Source organism: Panulirus ornatus, chromosome 27 (genome assembly GCF_036320965.1).
Source record: "Panulirus ornatus isolate Po-2019 chromosome 27, ASM3632096v1, whole genome shotgun sequence".
Taxonomy (NCBI): domain Eukaryota; kingdom Metazoa; phylum Arthropoda; class Malacostraca; order Decapoda; family Palinuridae; genus Panulirus; species Panulirus ornatus.
In genome coordinates, this window is record NC_092250.1 from 17530140 (window position 1) to 17550566 (window position 20427).

Below are 20427 nucleotides of genomic sequence, written 5' to 3' on the forward strand. Positions count from 1 at the left end.
GGGGCAGGGGGGGTGGGGGATGGGGGTTTAACGGTGACATTTATTACCCATAATGACTGAGTAATGACGTCATCAGCGTGATGATGGAGTGAGGGGAGGGGGGGAGGGGGGGAAGAAGCCCCCCTAACACCCCCCTCCCCCCATACCCACAGAGCCACACCCATGTACCTTCCCTCCAACAACCCCCCCCCCTTCCCTCCCCCTCCCCTCTCGCCGCGCCCCATACGAACGCCCACCCCCTCACCCTCACCCCCTCACCCTCGCCCTACCAGCTGTTAAAGGACCGATCCTTCTGTAAATCCCCCTCACATCACCGCCCGATGTCCCTCTTCAGGACTCAGGGTAAATCCTTCAAAGTGACCCCGGTAATCCCCTTACCCCCCTCTTCCCCGCGCCCCCCACCTTCCCTCCCCCGCCTGGCGGCGCCAGATGGTAGTAAATCGCCAGCTATGGCCACCGCACCAGCTGCCCCTCTCTGTACCGTCTGTAGCCACTTCAGGTTGGCATAGTTGTGTGTTGATGCCGTCTGGTCTTAAGGGGCTGTTATAAAACATGGCCATGTCCTGTGACATGGAGCAGTGACCACATAAACTGCTGAGCTTGAGTACACACACACACACACACACACACACACACACACACACACACACACACACACCCGGACCTCCGTGATGGGTCGGTTAGCTCCACTGACCGCCTGGGATTAAACCTGCACGGGTTCGAATCCCGGTCGCGGCAGCCGGTCCACAGTCCACCCTGCTGTTCATCCTCCCCGCGATACATGTCCGCAAGGTTAAGGAAGAGACGGGGCAGCACGAGTGTAAGACTTTCACCCCATAAGACACACACACACACACACACACACACACACACACAACTACGGGAAGCAGCAGCTGTAACAGCAGTAGCCAGTCGCGTGGCCGCGGGTTCAGGCCTTCTTGGCCCGGGACTACAGCAGACAGAACACAGCCACAGGGCAGCACCATCTTGGACAAGCAGGTATGGATGAAGGAAGGTAAACAATGCTTGCGTTCGTGATGAGGTGGATGCCTTTTTGACTGCATAGTTGCAGCTGTGACTAACCCCTCATGACTACCCCCCTCAATATCCAGGAGGGCTAGTACGGGTACTCCATGGTCGGTGGCTTTCTACCACCTACGTGTGTACGTGTATGTGTGTTTGTGAGTATGTGTGTGTGATTATGTGCTTATGGGTATGTGTTTCACAAGGGTATATAGAGTGTGTGTATGTATGTGCATCAGGGTATGTAGACTCTATATGTGCATCTGGTTACATGTTGCGCTCAGGTATATATATATGTATATATAAAGCTCCGGTGTTGGACGGGGTCGCTAATTGGTCTGAGTGCCTCGACTTTACGACACATCATCTCCCGAGCGTGATAATGAGAGACAGGAGTGTGCGTGAGTTACGAAGGGTCGTAAATGCTACCCCCCCCCCCCCCCAGGTGCACTCAGGAGTTACTTAGTGGCTAGGCGACGGCGCGACCACTGGACCACGACGGCACGACCCTTGAGACGACGGTACTACCTCTGAAATGCGACGACGCCTCCCTTGCGTACGACAGGACGACCCTTGAATGCTGTGGTGTGACCCTGTATGTAGCACGATTGTGTGGTTCTGGAGTACGACGGGACGACCCTTGAGCACGACGTGTGCGGCCCTTGACTATAATACGTCCGTGCGACACGTTGAGCACCAAGCACGACCATATAGTACCGCACGTTACGACCCTTGAACACTACGGTAGTACGCTGAGCACCACGTTACGACCCTTCACCACGACGATACGACCCTTGGGTCTCATGCCTCGATCTTTAACCTGACCCTTGATCAAGGGTGAGGCCATCACATCTAAGGGTCGTAACGTCAACCCCTAACCAAGGGCCAGACCATCATACCCAAGGCTTGTGTTGTGTCCACCCCCGGGTTGAGCGCTGTCACTGGCGGTGGTGACTCAAAGTGCTCAGTCTTCGTACGACTCAAGTGCTCAGTCCCACTGTGACACAAGTGCTCAGTCCCACTGTGACACAAGTGCTCAATCCCACTGTGACGCAGGCTGTGCATCACTGCCAACACAGTGGAGAGAGAGAGAGAGAGAGAGACCCCCAGCCAACACCCCCCCCCCCCCACCATGCCTGAACCATGCAGAAGTTGAGGAAGAACTCTGCTGTTTACGATGGCCTGACCTTTGACCTGACCGCCTCCGTGGTTCACGTCCAAGAACCCAGGTCGTCAAGAACCCGGGCTGCCAAGTCAGTTCGCTTGGGGTTTGCATGCCCAGCAAACTGGAATGATTGTACCCACGTTTGATGACATGACGTCGTGCTGGGAGAGGGGGTTTGTAGATGGGAGGGGGGTTTGTGGGGTGGGGGGTAGCAAATTACCACAACAAGCCCGTCTCTGTTACTCCTGACTGCAGTAAGAAGCCTTGTCTCTGTGTAGCAAATGTCAAGTACAACACCCTCACCCTCCCCTCCCAATACAGTATTTATAACTGTGAACTCAGCCCTCCCTCACGTATGTACGGTACTGTATTACGTAAGGGGGGATGTTATACACACATGCTGGAGAACAGTACACCTGCGCACGTCACGTAAGGGGGATGTTATACACACATGCTGGAGAACAGTACACCTGCGCACGTCACGTTATACACACATACTGAAGAACAATACACTCTTTATACACCTTTGCATGTCACTGCTTTATTAACCATTGTTATTTGGCTTTTTTTTTATAAATTTTTCCATATTTATTTAAGGCTTTTCCTTTCCTCACTGTAAATATCAAATCTGTAATGTTTCGATTTTACTGTTAAGCGTTGTTTATTTTTTAGGTGAAAATGTTTTAAGTCGTCATTTTTATTCATTGTTTTTATTTACGTTTTCCGTTGCGGATGGGGCTCAGATGAAGCGTAAAATACAAATGGTTGAAGAATTAGACAAGTCATCATAGAAGAGGGTAAGAAGAGACTTGATGTTATTTGAGGTAGTGGAGAACCTGAGTGATAACAAGGGTCATAGCCAGTGGTTCGAACAGGCGTTAGAAGGTAGAGAAAAAAGAAAAAAGAGTTCCAAAGCTCAGCCGTGGAAGGAAAGAAACAGATATATATATATATATATATATATATATATATATATATATATATATATATATATATATATATATATATATATATATTTTTTTTTTTTTTTTTTTTTTTCTTTTAAACTATTCGCCATTTCCCGCGTTAGCGAGGTAGCGTTAGGAACAGAGGACTGGGCCTTTTTTGGAATATCCTCACCTGGCCCCCTCTGTTCCTTCTTTTGGAAAATTATAAAAAAAAAAACGAGAGGGGAGGATTTCCAGCCCCCCGCTCCCTCCCCTTTTAGTTGCCTTCTACGACACGCAGGGAATACATGGGAAGTATTCTTAATCCCCTATCCCCAGGGATATGTATAAACATAAATAGACATATACATATGTACATACTCATACTTGCTGCCCCCCCTCCCCCTGTATATTGATTGCCATTTCCTGCATCATCAAGGTAGTGCCAGGAAACAAACAACAACCCATCCACTCTTATACACACATATATGTAGATGTAAACACACATATTCATGCTTGCATTCAACCATCCCCGGCACCACCCCGCCCCACAGGAAACAGCATTGCAACCCCCTGCATCAGCAAGGTAGCACCAGGAAAAGACAAAAATGGCTACGTTAGTTCACACTCATTCTCCAGATGCAATGTGCAATGCACCGAAACCACATCCAAATCCAGGCCCCACAGACCCTTCCATGGCCCACCCCAGATGTTTCACATGCCCTGGTTCAGCTAATTGATAGTATGTCAACCCTGGTAAACCACACTGTTCCAACTCACCCCATTCCGTGCACGCCCCCCACCCTCTATAGAACTGTGCTCAGACGTGTAAACAATCGTGGAGAGGGGGTGGGGCGTGGGTGAGGGGGCATGGTGGTGGAGGTGGTGTTAACTCAGTGGCGCTTCAGGTGAATGATTACATATGGTTGACGGCTGAATATGTGGGGAGGGAGGGAGGGAAGATGTACACCTCGGAAGAATACACACACACAGTTGGTTGAGGTGTGTAAACCTACGGATGATAATGATTGTTTTGATCTTCAGCATTCTATATACAGTTCTGTCGATTTTTTGTTTTTAACTTACGTTTGAAATGCTTTTTTGTAGTAATATATATATATATATATATATATATATATATATATATATATATATATATATATATATATATATATATATATATATTCTGTAGATTTTTTAACTTATTTTTGAAATACTTTTTCGTAGTAATATATATGTATATTCTCTAGATTTTTTTCAACTTATTTTTGAAATACTTTTTCGTAGTAATATATATGTATATTCTGTAGATTTTTTCAACTTATTTTTGAAATACTTTTTCGTAGTAATATATATGTATATTCTGTAGATTTTTTTCAACTTATTTTTGAAATACTTTTTCGTAGTAATATATATGTATATTCTCTAGATTTTTTTCAACTTATTTTTGAAATACTTTTTCGTAGTAATATATATTTTTTTTTTCTCTACTTTCAGGCCTCTGTTATCAAGACGGGTATTATTACCAGGTGAGTGTCTGTGAGGTCGTCTTCCAAAGTTTGTAACTTTTGACGATTTGTGAAATACTTTATTGGATACTTTGTTTGGCGACGCCGAGATATCAGTACTGATTGTAAATTGTCTGTCTGTCTGTCTGTCTCTTCATCTGTCTATAGTTCTATGTACACAGACACACGTACACACAGCCATTAATTGGGCTACTGTTAACTGCTTCACCTTCCTCCCCTACACCATGAGTGCCATACCACCCTCCCCCTACACCATGAGTGCCATACCACCCTCCCCCTACACCATGAGTGCCATACCACCCTCCCCTACACCATGAGTGCCATACCCCCTCCTACATCATGAGTGCCACACACTCCCTCCTCCTACACCATGAGTGCCACACACTCCCTCCTCCTACATCATGAGTGCCACACACTCCCTCCTCCTACACCATGAGTGCCACACACCCCCTCCTCCTACATCATGAGTGCCACACACCCCCTCCTCCTACATCATGAGTGCCACACACCCCCTCCTCCTACATCACTAGTGCCACACACTCCCTCCTCCTACATCACTAGTGCCACACTCCATCCTTATGAGTGCCACATCCTTCTCCCCTGAGAGTGCCACACCCTGTAACATTATGCCCTCCAGGTGCCACACCACAGCACTCCCTCCCTCGAACCTCGCTCCCTCGTAAGCTTTCAACTTTGTATTTATTTTCTCGCGTCCTTAGATTTTGAGGTAGAGCAACTTTGGTCTCGTTTTGACGGGGAGTTTTGATGCGGTGTGTAAACTGGCCTGTACCCAACTGGTTTTGTGTCTGGAGGTGTGATTTTGACGTTATTGTAATGGGTTTGTCTTTTCGCTGATGGCTATGGCACAGTCTGTGGTGTGCATCTTGACAGTGATTTAGAATTTGAATGCTCGACCCAGCTGTGCTGCAGGCTTGGGGTATACGTATACACGCTTGTATGTATACATATAGGCATATATATATATATATATATATATATCTGTTTCCCATTTTAGAAAGTTAATACAAGGAGGGGAGGATTTCCGGCCCCCCGCTCCCGTCCCCTCCCGTACAGAGGTATAAGTTTGTTGAGTATTCCTGGTAAATTATATGGGAGGGTATTGATTGAGAGGGTGAAGGCATGTACAGAGCATCAGATTGGGGAAGAGCAGTGCGGTTTCAGAAGTGGTAGAGGATGTGTGGATCAGGTGTTTGCTTTGAAGAATGTATGTGAGAAATACTTAGAAAAGCAAATGGATTTGTATGTAGCATTTATGGATCTGGAGAAGGCATATGATAGAGTTGATAGAGATGCTCTGTGGAAGGTATTAAGAATATATGGTGTGGGAGGCAAGTTGTTAGAAGCAGTGAAAAGTTTTTATCGAGGATGTAAGGCATGTGTACGTGTAGGAAGAGAGGAAAGTGATTGGTTCTCAGTGAATGTAGGTTTGCGGCAGGGGTGTGTGATGTCTCCATGGTTGTTTAATTTGTTTATGGATGGGGTTGTTAGGGAGGTGAATGCAAGAGTCCTGGAAAGAGGGGCAAGTATGAAGTCTGTTGGGGATGAGAGAGCCTGGGAAGTGAGTCAGTTGTTGTTCGCTGATGATACAGCGCTGGTGGCTGATTCATGTGAGAAACTGCAGAAGCTGGTGACTGAGTTTGGTAAAGTGTGTGGAAGAAGAAAGTTAAGAGTAAATGTGAATAAGAGCAAGGTTATTAGGTACAGTAGGGTTGAGGGTCAAGTCAATTGGGAGGTAAGTTTGAATGGAGAAAAACTGGAGGAAGTGAAGTGTTTTAGATATCTGGGAGTGGATCTGTCAGCGGATGGAACCATGGAAGCGGAAGTGGATCATAGGGTGGGGGAGGGGGCGAAAATTTTGGGAGCCTTGAAAAATGTGTGGAAGTCGAGAACATTATCTCGGAAAGCAAAAATGGGTATGTTTGAAGGAATAGTGGTTCCAACAATGTTGTATGGTTGCGAGGCGTGGGCTATGGATAGAGTTGTGCGCAGGAGGATGGATGTGCTGGAAATGAGATGTTTGAGGACAATGTGTGGTGTGAGGTGGTTTGATCGAGTAAGTAACGTAAGGGTAAGAGAGATGTGTGGAAATAAAAAGAGCGTGGTTGAGAGAGCAGAAGAGGGTGTTTTGAAATGGTTTGGGCACATGGAGAGAATGAGTGAGGAAAGATTGACCAAGAGGATATATGTGTCGGAGGTGGAGGGAACGAGGAGAAGAGGGAGACCAAATTGGAGGTGGAAAGATGGAGTGAAAAAGATTTTGTGTGATCGGGGCCTGAACATGCAGGAGGGTGTAAGGAGGGCAAGGAATAGAGTGAATTGGAGCGATGTGGTATACAGGGGTTGACGTGCTGTCAGTGGAGTGAATCAAGGCATGTGAGGCGTCTGGGGTGGACCATGGAAAGCTGTGTAGGTATGTATACACGTGTGTGGACATGTGTATGTACATGTGTATGGGGGGGGGGGGGGTTGGGCCATTTCTTTCGTCTGTTTCCTTGCGCTACCTCGCAGACGCGGGAGACAGCGACAAAGTATAAAAAAAAAAAAAAAAAAAAAAAAAAAAAAATATATATATATATATATATATATATATATATATATATATATATATATATATATATATACACAAATGTACATATTTATAAACACACACCCACACACACACATACATATATGCATATATATGTATATACACACAAATGTACATATTTATAAACACACACACACACACACACACACCCACACACACACACACACACACACACACACACACACACACACACACACACACACACACATACACACACACACACACACATACACACACACACACACACACACACACACACACACACACACACACACACACACACACATACATATATGGGGAGGCAGGAATGGTTAGGTCTGAATGGGTAGCCTGTGAATGAGGGTCTAATGGGGAGATGTTTTTTTCATTAATATATGACCCATCCCGGTAGTGTTATAGTGGTGGTGATGCTGGTTATAGTGGTGGTGGGGTTATAGAGGTGGTGATGCTGGTTATAGTGGTGGTAGGTTTATAGTGGTGGTGATGCTGGTTATAGTATTGGTGGGGTTATAGTGGTGGTGAGGTTATAGAGGTGGGAATTTTGGTTATAGTGGTGGTAAGGTTGAGGTGGTGATGCTGGTTATAGTGGTGGTGGGGTTATAGAGGTGGGGATGCTGGTTATAGTGGTTACAGGTTATAGTGGTGGTGGGGTTATAGAGGTGGGGATGCTGGTTATAGTGGTGGTTGTAACAGCGTTGTCAGTCCTGGTCGTGGGACCCCTGTTGTGTTGTTGTCAGCAGTGGTGTCAGCACGCCCGTGACAGCAGCAACAGCTGGTGGTGGTGTTGGCAGGTTGTGCAGCCAGACATGAGGTATGAGGACACACCCCCACCCCATCCTCCCTCATCCATCCGCCATCTTGTCCCTCACGTCAGCCTAAGCCATGATCTCCCTCATACTTTATGAGTTTACATTATAATTTTTTTCTTCCTTCCCTCCCCGCGACCCACGTAATTCACCCCCTCATGTACATCTGCCTTCCTTTTTTTTTTTTTTTAATCTTATCCGGTGTTTACATGAAGGTCATCAGTTGTTTGTATCTTTGTTTATCCTTCTTTACTTTTTGGGGACTATTTCTTCCGTCGTAGACCTTCACCATGGCGTGTTGTGTGTGTGGTCACACAGCCTGGTGTATATATATGTGTGCAAGAATGTGTGGCGTTTACTTAAGTGTATGTGAAGAAAAAGTCTTAAGATTTTTTAATATCTCTTGTTAGGCATCGTCAACTGGCAGTTACCTTGCACTAGGGTTATGTACGGCCGACTTTGAAACCATCCTCGCTCATTCTGGTCAGGTCAGGTCATGGGCCGTCATAGCCCACGTCTTTACTTCAGTAACCCCCCTTACTGTCGCCACAACCTCGTTTTCATTGCACCCTCGTCATTGAGACGCCCTTACATGCACTACAGTATCATTATCAGTACATCCTTATCTTCACTATAGCCTTATGATCAGTCCGCCCTTATCATTACTATCTTCACTTCACCCCTCACCTTCACCGTGTTTCTGCCTCGAGTTTATTAGAAGGTGATAGAAAACAGAAATTTCCTTTTTCCCCCTTTCAACCTGGTCCTTGGTTCCTTCGAAGTTTGGTAGGATAGGGATGCGTGCCTTCCACGTTCGTGACCCCTAGAATTTGGTCACTTTCATGGTTTAGTGATTTCAGTTGGAAAATATTCTGGTCATGTTTCTTATCATTTATCCATGGTAGCGTAACTCTCGCGCTCTATACTCACGCTAAAGAGAGCAGACGGACTCTGACGGTCGTTAGCTGAACGCCCATGGTCTACTGATGTGTATTTATAGTTCGATGGTATTAATCAGCATTTGAATTTTCCCCCTTTATGTCTTCGATGCTCCTTTTTAGTGTTTGTATCACATTACGTTAGTGTCCCCTTGCCGTCGAGATTATTCCCGTTCTTTCTAGTGTGTAATGTTCGTTTTCTTTCATTGTTTATTTTTCGCTTCCCTGTTTGTCCCTGGCATTTTAGCTAGCCATCTTTAGCACCTCTTCCATGTACCTCCAGCCTTTAAAGTATTTATTAATATATAGATGATACACCAGAGGGTACATGCAAGCATGCTTGCACATCCACCCAGCAAAGTTAAAAGCGTAAAACTCTTCAATACCATAGTATCTCTCGCCCCACCACTCGCTAGGTCGTCCAAGCCACATCAGTAATGGCGGGAACAAGTTAGTGTGTGTAGTGTTCCCAGCCGCCCATCTCAGTCTTTCCATCTTCCCCCTTCCGTGTTTCCACTCCCACACCTCACCTTTTCGTTCGCCTCTCCTCCAACTTCCAGTTTCAGGGCAGATATTAATGGTGTAGAAGTCTTATTTAAATGCTCCTGAGCGATATTTGAAAGCAGAACATATTCTTAAACTATAAATCTGTTCATAGGATATTCCATGATTGTAATTAGGAAGTTGTTCTTGATATAATACATGGGTTCTCCCCAGGTTGTTAAAGTGATTAACACGAAGATAATTCCAGAGATTTTGATAGCCGAGGAACAAGAAATTTCTCTTGTTCTAGGAAGAGATTGGACATTTTATTGGTTTTTCCAAAATGGACCCCTGATATAATGAATAGCCAGGTATACTTAACGGTTATATCATCTTTATTAATAATAGTTAAACATGTAATTTGTTTTCGTATTAGTGAAGGTGTTGGGAGTATACGTAGTTGATATTAAGACTGCCTTATTTAAACTTTTTTTATGTCCTCTGTGTCGTTAGGCTCCGTATTCGATCGAGCTGGAAGGTCCGGTACATAAAGTTTAGGAAGTTCGGGCGATTTTGGCGACAGGTTTACGACCTCGATAAGGGTGTTAGGGTTTAATGATGGGGGAAGGGGGGTAATGATGGGGGAAGAGGGGGGAGAGAGAGAGAGAGAGGAGGTGAGGGGTCAATGCCTCACCAGACGTCTACTATAGTATCCCCCTGCAGGTGGCGATACTCGTGGGTTTTCTTTGTTCGTCTTCGTTTTCTTCGTCTCGTATCGGGATCTGCTCCCATTCACACACCATGTACCTCTATCTCACACCCCCATCTACCCCTCACCATTTACCACACCTCCCCTAGAGCATATATCAGCCCCTCCCGACCCCCAACAGACAGCATTTATCTCTTCCCTACCCACCCTGTCTGTCTACCGCCTAGATATGTGGAGTATCTTTTCCTCCCTCTCGTCGACACACCATGATATATATCTTGGCCTCTCCTCCTCCTCCTCTCCCCACATCTACCACCCCGTCAGTATAATCTCCCAACCCTTCTTCGTATGTCCGACAGAGCGGGAGCCTCTGGCGTCCTGAGGTGTGTGTGGAGTGCCGGTGCCATGGGTGGGTGGGTGTGTGTGAGCGGGAGAAGTGCCACGACCCTCACTGCCCACCACACCTGCCACTCCACCACCACCCCCAGCACTGCTGCCCCGTCTGCCTACCCCCGCCACTACCTTGCTCTGCTGGGGACGCCATCTACCAGGTGAGTCATTGGCGGGAAGCCAAGCCAACCCACAACCACCAGGTAAGCCCACTTGTGAATAACCCATCCACTAATGATGAATAATGGCGTCATGTGTTGTAGAATACTTGAATCCCCTTTTACTTATTCATTGGATTAATTATACACGCCTCCGTGACCTCTTATACGGGGCTCCTGCAGCTTCAGACGTGCGCTCCAGTCAGGATCAGGGAAGTGATGGACTCCTGTACAGTGAGCTTGAAGAGACAGTTAGCACTATACAGCTTTGCCAATGGCGATTTTTCGTTGTCTAACCATAGACAAGCAGAGTCCAGTAAAAGTTTCATATTATATATATATATATATATATATATATATATATATATATATATATATATATATATATATATATATATATATATCGAACAAAGTGCATATGAACGCGTACCTTCATAGAACATAATAACCTAGCGGTAGCGCTCCCGCCTGTTGCACAGGGGTCCCGGGTTCGATCCTGGCTGTTGGAGGTTTGTATGACACACACACACACGCACACACACATATATATATATATATATATATATATATATATATATATATATATATATATATATATATATATATATATGAATAACCAGATATACTTAACGGTTATATCATCTTCGTTAATAATAGTTTTACATTTGTTTTCGTATTGGTGAAGGTGTTGGGAATATACGTAGTTGATGTCAAAACTGCCTTATTTAAACTTTTATGTCCTCTGTGTAGTTATATATATATATATGTATATATATATATATATATATATATATATATATATATATATATATATATATATATATATATATATATATATATAGAATGAGCGCGAGTGAATGATTCAAATTTGGCGGGCATTGTTGTAGGTGGCGCTGGTGGCGGGGGGCGGCAGCGAGTCCGGTAATTTTTGAACTGAGTTTAACCGTTGGGCGGGAACTGGCGAGGACAGTAGTTAACCAGGTATGTGATCGTGATGGTGGATGGAGACGTGACCTGTATGGAAGTGAAACTCGGAAGATAGTTTATGGGGGAAGTAATATGTGGGCCGTAATGGTGGCTGGAGTGTATAAAATTGCAGGAAACTTGGGCGTGCTGGTGTGGAGGTGGTGGGTGGCTGGCGCGTCCTTAAATTTTGAAAATCGTGTAACGGATTCAAGTGGACTTTAAAGTGCTACGTTTCTGATTGTGTAACGGGAGTCAGTTGCCTTTTAAGTGTTACTTTTCTGAGAATTGTATAACGCTGAGTCAGTGGCCTTTTAAGTGTTACGTTTCTGATTGTGTAACGGATTCAGTGGCCTTTTAAGTGTTACTTTTCTAAGAATTGTATAACGGATTCAGTGGACTTTTAAGTGTTACGTTTCTGATGTTTGTGTAACGCTGAGTCAGTGGCCTTTTAAGTGTTACGTGTCTGAGATTTGTGTGACGGAGTGAGTGGCCTTTTAAGTCACGTTTCTGATTGTGTAACTGAGTCAGTGGCCTTTTAAGTGTTACGTTTCTGAGAATTTTTAAGTCACGTTTCTGATTGTGTAACTGAGTCAGTGGACTAAAGTGTTAAGTTTCTGAGAATTATGTGACTGGAGTCAGTGGCCTTTTAAGTGTTACGTTTCTGAAAATTGTGTAACGGATTCATTGGCCTTTTAAGGGCTACGTATCTGATTGTGTAACGGAGTCAGTGGCCTTTTATGTGTTAGGTTTCTTAGAATTGTGTGACGGTAGTCAGTGGCCTTTTAAGTGTTACGTTTCTGAGATTTGTGTAACGGAGTCAGTGGCCTTTTAAGTGTTTCATTTCTTATTGTGTAACGGAGTCAGTGGCCTTTTAAGTGTTACGTTTCTGAGAATTGTATAACGCTGAGTCAGTGGCCTTTTAAGTGTTACGTTTCTGAGAATCGTGTGACTGGAGTCAGTGGCCTTTTAAGTGTTACGTTTCTGAGAATTGTGTAACGGATTCATTGGCCTTTTAAGTGCTACGTTTCTGATATTTGTGTAACGCTGTCAGTGGTCTTTTAAGTGTTACGCCTCTGAGATTTGTGTGACGGAGTCAGTGGCCTTTTAAGTCACGTTTCTGATTGTGTAACGGATTCAGTGAACTTTAAAGTGTTAAGTTTCTGAGAATTGTGTGACGGAGTCAGTGGCCTTTTAAGTGTTACGTTTCTGAGAATTGTGTAACGGAGTCAGTGGCCTTGTAAGTGTTACGCGATTTGTGTAATTTGAGAGGAACCAAAGGAAAGGGTCAGCTAATCTAAGAAAGTGGCGCAGTGAACCTGAGGTAACATATATCTGCAGTGGTGTGTTATATTGTGTTACCAGAGCTTCATCACTTGTCGAGATAAGGAGAGAGAAAATGGACAGTTTTGAGTTCCTTCTTTTGATAGAAAATATAGAAAATGTACTGTTTTGAGTCCCTTCTTTTGATAGAAAATGGATTGTTTTGAGTTCCATCTTTTGATAGAAAATATAGAAAATGGACTGTTGTGAGTTCATTCTTTTGATAGAAAATATAGAAAATGAACTGTATTGAGTTCATTCTTTTGATAGAAAATATAGAAAATGGACTGTATTGAATTCATTCTTTTGATACAAAATATAGAAAATGGACTGTATTGAGTTCATTCTTTTGACAGAAAATATAGAAAATAGACTGTTTTGAGTTCCTTCTTTTGATAGTAAGATCTACTACTGGATATATTTGTGCGAGTTCCGGTGTATAGTTTTATGGAATGCTTGCATGACCGTTTTTTTCCATGGTTGTAAGAGTGCTTGTGGCGTGAGAGAGGAGTGGAAGGATTTGAAGAGAAGGAATTTTTGTTTGTTGGTTTTGTGCATTTGTAAACTGTTAGAGCATTCAGGTTTAGATATTAGATTTTGCACAAAGTTGTTGTCTGTTTATGCAACCATGTACGGAATAGAGTGAATTGGAACGATGTGGTATACTGGGGTCGACGTGCTGTCAGTGGACTGAATGAACCAGGGCATGTGAAATATATATATATATATATATATATATATATATATATATATATATATATATATATATATATATGTGTGTGTGTGTGTGTGTGTGTGTCTGTCTGTCTGTCTGAGTGGATGGGTCTTTTGTGTTCTGGCGCTACCTCGCTAACGCGGGATACGGTGATCAAGTATGATAAATTGATATATATTATATATATATATATATATATATATATATATATATATATATATATATATATATATATATTGATAGATACATATATTGGAAAGGATCACGAGAGAGAGAGAGAGAGAGAGAGAGAGAGAGAGAGAGAGAGGTGTTACTGCACTCCACCTGCTTGAGGTTAAACCACAAGTTAGTGGTCTCCTCTGGTGAGGCTGTATCACTGAGGTACGGTTCTGTCAAAGAACTTCTGCCTCCAAAGGAGTCCATCATTTCCCTGTTAGTGGAAGTAGCATATTCTTGGCCCGGAGGAGACTAGGGAAAGAAAAGAAGATCCTGGTTAACAGGATTCTTTTATAGAAAGGGGTGCTGGGGTAATTGTAAATGAATATGAATACATATATACATATTTGTAATAGACAAAGGCATTACTGAACTTCATCTGCATATGGTTATGTTGTAAGTGAAAAGTCACCATCAGTGAGATTGTATCATTTTGAAAGAAGCAAAAGGAGTACAACTTTGTTGAAGACTTTCTTACTTCTAAGGTGTCTATCCTCTGTGTTCTCCCGGTTATAGCACAGCCTTGAAGATGCATTTGACCAAAAAGATGAGTAGAGACGAATAGAAATATAAAAGTCATTGCATCAAAGTAATGGAGGTCTGTAGCACCTGTTTCATAGAATATCCTTTGTACTGTAGTAGGATGACTCTCTCGTGTACATGTTGATAACTGCCTCTCTCATGCTTTAACCAGTATCATGTTTAATATCCACCTCTGTATGTTGTGGCTGTTGTGATTAATGTGTATTTCTCCACCTTTGCATGGCATTTTTACTCCTCTGTACAGTCATTTTTGTCACTAGGAGTGTTTTCCTCATATGTTGTATAGAATGATTATATATATAGTAGTTGTTTTAACCATGGGTGTATTTCCACACACACAGAATGGGGAGGTATGGTCACCTGGGGGATGTGAAGAGTGTCGCTGCATAAATGGCACTGTGTCATGTGGGCATAAGCTTTGTGACATCCCTAAGTGTGGAGAGGGCCAGGTGACAGTACAGCTGCCAGACAAGTGTTGCCCAGAGTGTGTGCCAACAGGACGTGAGTTTTTACCGCTCTTCAAATAATTCATCCTTTTGCAATCTTGTTGCATTTCAAACCTATACGTATGTTCTGTAATTTTTTTTCATCTTTGCTTGCTTTGAATCTTATATACTATTTTGTTTAAGCTACCAAGATGTACATAAGATTCAATTCAAAGAATGTTAACATGAATTTTGAACAGGTTGGACTATGAGTAGAGATATATATTGATTGAGAGGGTGAAGGCATGTACAGAGCATCAGATTGGGGAAGAGCAGTGTGGTTTCAGAACTGGTAGAGGATGTGTGGATCAGGTGTTTGCTTTGAAGAATGTATGTGAGAAATACTTAGAAAAGCAAATGGATTTGTATGTAGCATTTATGGATCTGGAGAAGGCATATGATAGAGTTGATAGAGATGCTCTGTGGAAGGTATTAAGAATATATGGTGTGGGAGGAAAGTTGTTAGAAGCAGTGAAAAGTTTTTATCGAGGATGTAAGGCATGTGTACGTGTAGGAAGAGAGGAAAGTGATTGGTTCTCAGTGAATGTAGGTTTGCGGCAGGGATGTGTGATGTCTCCATGGTTGTTTAATTTGTTTATGGATGGGGTTGTTAGGGAGGTAAATGCAAGAGTTTTGGAAAGAGGGGCAAGTATGAAGTCTGTTGGGGATGAGAGAGCTTGGGAAGTGAGTCAGTTGTTGTTCGCTGATGATACAGTGCTGGTGGCTGATTCATGTGAGAAACTGCAGAAGCTGGTGACTGAGTTTGGTAAAGTGTGTGGAAGAAGAAAGTTAAGAGTGAATGTGAATAAGAGCAAGGTTATTAGGTACAGTAGGGTTGAGGGTCAAGTCAATTGGGAGGTGAGTTTGAATGGAGAAAAACTGGAGGAAGTGAAGTGTTTTAGATATCTGGGAGTGGATCTGGCAGCGGATGGAACCATGGAAGCGGAAGTGGATCATAGGGTGGGGGAGGGGGCGAAAATTCTGGGAGCCTTGAAGAATGTGTGGAAGTCGAGAACATTATCTCGGAAAGCAAAAATGGGTATGTTTGAAGGAATAGTGGTTCCAACAATGTTGTATGGTTGCGAGGCGTGGGCTATGGATAGAGTTTTGCGCAGGAGGATGGATGTGCTGGAAGTGAGATGTTTGAGGACAATGTGTGGTGTGAGGTGGTTTGATCGAGTGAGTAACGTAAGGGTAAGAGAGATGTGTGGAAATAAAAAGAGCGTGGTTGAGAGAGCAGAAGAGGGTGTTTTGAAGTGGTTTGGGCACATGGAGAGGATGAGTGAGGAAAGATTGACCAAGAGGATATATGTGTTGGAGGTGGAGGGAACGAGGAGAAGAGGGAGACCAAATTGGAGGTGGAAAGATGGAGTGAAAAAGATTTTGTGTGATCGGGGCCTGAACATGCAGGAGGGTGAAAGGAGGGCAAGGAATAGAGTGAATTGGAGCGATGTGGTATACCGGGGTTGACGTGCTGTCAGTGGATTGAATCAAGGCATGTGAAGCGTCTGGGGTAAACCATGGAAAGCTGTGTAGGTATGTATATTTGCGTGTGTGGACGTATGTATATACATGTGTATGCGGGGGGGTTGGGCCATTTCTTTCGTCTGTTTCCTTGCGCTACCTCGCAAACGCGGGAGACAGCGACAAAGTATAATAAAAAAATGTAAAATATATCTCTACTCATAGTCCAATCTGTTCAAAATTCATGTTTATGCATTTATGCATCAAATCATCAGGTATTTCTTTCCTTCACATTAGCATCAATTATCACAGACTTATTCTTCATGATTTATGAAGTTTTTGTGGCTGGAACTTGCCGACAGATTTCATTGTGGTCTTTTTTTTCTTTTTTTCAAACCAAGTGTTGCGAAATTCCTCCCTTCAAGCACACTCAGCCTGCCCAAAATGACCTATTTATATCCCATGATATACCAGCATGGCAAGTAAAGATAGTTGTTAGATATATATGTTCTTGACCATACAGTATTGGCAGTTACCTGAAACCAACAGATCATGTTGCTGCTGACGTTTTTGACGTGTATGACACAGCATTAGATTTTGTAATATTTGTCCTTGATGATTCCCTGCAATAATTTTGAGAACCAATTATTGGTTGTTACTTATTTTATTAAAGGTAAGATTTGGATTTTAAGGAAAATATGGATTGGAGGAATGCCAGTGATTAGAAAAGGATATACTGTACGGGGCAAATAGAAGCAGTTAACTGTACACCAAACAGAGATGATGGTAACCTACAGAGTTTTTTGTAGTTGTAGGTACTGAAGGGAAGCTATTACAGCACTACACAAACGGCAAAGACAGCTGTCAAACATGATAACAGCACTTAATGGGAATGAGGTACTGAACCTTTATCTAAAGCACATGAGCATATGAATCCAAACTTCATTTTAATCTTTATTTTGTGGAGGAAGTAAAGTGTTTTAGATATCTGGGAGTGAATCTGCCAGCGGATGGAACCATGGAAGTGGAAGTGGATCATAGGGTGGGGGAGGGGGCGAAAATTCTGGGAGCCTTGAAGAATGTGTGGAAGTCGAGAACATTATCTCGGAAAGCAAAAATGGGTATGTTTGAAGGAATAGTGGTTCCAACAATGTTGTATGGTTGCGAGGCGTGGGCTATGGATAGAGTTGTGCGCAGGAGGATGGATGTGCTGGAAATGAGATGTTTGAGGACAATGTGTGGTGTGAGGTGGTTTGATCGAGTAAGTAACGTAAGGTTAAGAGAGATGTGTGGAAATAAAAAGAGCGTGGTTGAGAGAGCAGAAGAGGGTGTTTTGAAATGGTTTGGGCACATGGAGAGAATGAGTGAGGAAAGATTGACCAAGAGGATATATGTGTCAGAGGTGGAGGGAACGAGGAGAAGTGGTGGAGGTGGAAAGATGAAGTGAAAAAGATTTTGTGTGATCGGGGCCTGAACATGCAGGAGGGTGAAAGGAGGGCAAGGAATAGAGTGAATTGGATCGATGTGGTATACCGGGGTTGATGTACTGTCAGTGGGTTGAATCAGGGCATGTGAAGCGTCGGGGGTAAACCATGGAAAGCTGTGTAGGTATGTATATTTGTGTGTGTGGACGTATGTATATACATGTGTATGGGGGTGGGTTGTGCCATTTCTTTTGTCTGTTTCCTTGCGCTGCCTCGCAAACGCGGGAGACAGCGACAAAGCAAAAAAAAAAAAATGAAAAAAATATAAAAGAAATTTCAAATACTTACCAAATCAGTAACCACTAAAGAAACACGTAAAAATGTAGCACCTCATAAAGCAGTTAGAAGAATCCTTCAGTAAGATTTCAGTTTTTATTGTAGGCAAGGAACATTAGTGAAATAAAACAAAGATGAGGAAAAGGTTTTCATCTCCAGTTTGTGCTAAACTTGGTCTTATTTATTAGTGAAAATTCAGTACTCTTTTCTGTTGTGTATCACAAACTTGGCTGATATTGCATGCTGAAGTGCTGAAGTAGTTACAGATCCACTGATGGAGGTGATGCATGAAAAGTAAGTAATTACCCATATAAGACAATGAGAAGATTTAGTGTCCCTATTTTGTTTCTCCTGTCACAAACATGTTCATATCTTGATGAATGAATCCACTCTTTTCATGGAAAAGTCGGTGAATCCACTAAGAAAATGGTAGAAAAGGAATAACCTCACAAAGTGCAAACCCATAGATAAACTGTGAACATTATTTGATACTGTTTCATTTTATAAGCAATTTTACCTTTAACCAAGACTTCATGAATTGTTACCACTTATTCCTATCAAGCCAGACACCAGTGAACATTTAATCAACCACATGATTGCAAACATAGATACATAATGTAAATGATACATGAAGAAAGTATTACTAACTTAAACAGGGCACATTTTGCTATTAATTATATATGAGGCAACTTAACAGTTAACTGGTAGACTATAAAACCACATGATATGTAGCTTCAAATCCTGTCTCACATATCCTTGAAATTTTACCAGGTTCATGTAAGGTGGGCGATGCTATACATCTTGATGGAGAGTTCTGGTCCCCTGTGGCATGTTCTCAATGCCAGTGTCGTGATGGTCAGACACAGTGTTATGTTGCACATTGTCCCCGTCTTACATGTCCTGCTAATCACACCTTGGAGATTACTGAGGGGTCCTGCTGCCCTACCTGTGAGGGAACACCATGTATCGCTAATGGAATGGTCTATAGAGTAAGTGCCTTATCTGTATAGTTTGGTCAACTAGTAGATATCCTATACTTGTTCTTTGTGTTTCTATGCACTTAGAATTTGTATCATTTCTTCATGTGTTCACATTTTCCATTTTCTTTAGTACACCATATTCCTCTTAACTGTAACAAATATGCTACCTATGTCTCCCTCCTGCATCTTTTTTATACTCACATCCTTTCCCACTTTTTTTATCCATTCTCTGGAGCAAGGGTGTAGATCACCTGGTAATTCTTGAATTGGCCACTTTACCTGGAGTTGGAATATCCAACTATGAATACTTGTAGTAGCACCACACATTGTTATCAGATGTTACACACTAAGTGTATTCCACTCACTTAGTCTTAATGAGGCCTGAACAAGACCTGTGCCCTAACATTATGCAATATTTTGTGAAGCTGTTGCACTTATACAAGATAACAGATATTAAAGAAGAAAATGTTTAATGATCATATTTTTTAGTGATTAAAACACCAATGTATGCCTGACAATGTTTCATAAGTACCTCATGCACATGGCAGTGGAGCAGCATGAGTTAAAGAGCACATAGCTGATGTAAACAATGTTTCACCAGGTTAAGTTGTATGTCATTTTACCTAGAATATCTTGTTGCTAATTGTAATAACAAGCATATGGAGATTTTTTTTTTTCATTTTTATAAGAATACCCTGCTCAGAGAGAGTTTAACAGATATTTGGCCTGCTATTGTGAAAGGGTTCATTTGATATTCCTGTTATATTTTTGCTTGCTTTTTCACCCAACTCTGGTTTGGGTTTTTCTTCTGAAAATTACCTTCAGTGATATTTTGTTTATATGATATTTCTCATATTCTGAATCTAAAGTTGCATTTTATTATCTCTATTCCTATATATCCAAATGAATAATTTTTTCATGCCCAAGTCTCCCAAGGTGAAGTTCTCTTTACATTTTCATTCATATTCATGATTATTATAACAACTTCAACTCATACAAAAGAATTCTAAACCAGCGTAATTAGCCTAACATCTAAGATTAAATTATTTAGGTCAAGTCTGTTAGTTTCATTAATTTTCTCGTAGTTTATCACTGATGTCAATTTTCAAGCTGTGGTCACAATATGCAGCTACTGTGTCAGCTTATCAACCATTTCTTGAGTTACATACTGAGAATTTGTAACACCAATTTACAGCTTGTTTCAGAGAAAGCACAAAGTTGAGAAATAAGACCACTCAACATC

The 20427-nt window shown here is 42.5% G+C and overlaps 1 protein-coding gene across 1 annotated transcript in view; it reads left to right on the top strand.

Annotated features, from left to right (window-relative positions):
• Nucleotides 1-20427, top strand: part of LOC139757619 (extracellular matrix organizing protein FRAS1-like) — a 163999-nt gene that overhangs the window by 62067 nt on the left and 81505 nt on the right. The window contains 4 exon segments of the mRNA XM_071678266.1: nucleotides 4612-4643; nucleotides 10547-10738; nucleotides 14837-14996; nucleotides 18976-19193. Of these exon segments, the coding sequence (XP_071534367.1) occupies nucleotides 4612-4643; nucleotides 10547-10738; nucleotides 14837-14996; nucleotides 18976-19193 (602 nt within the window).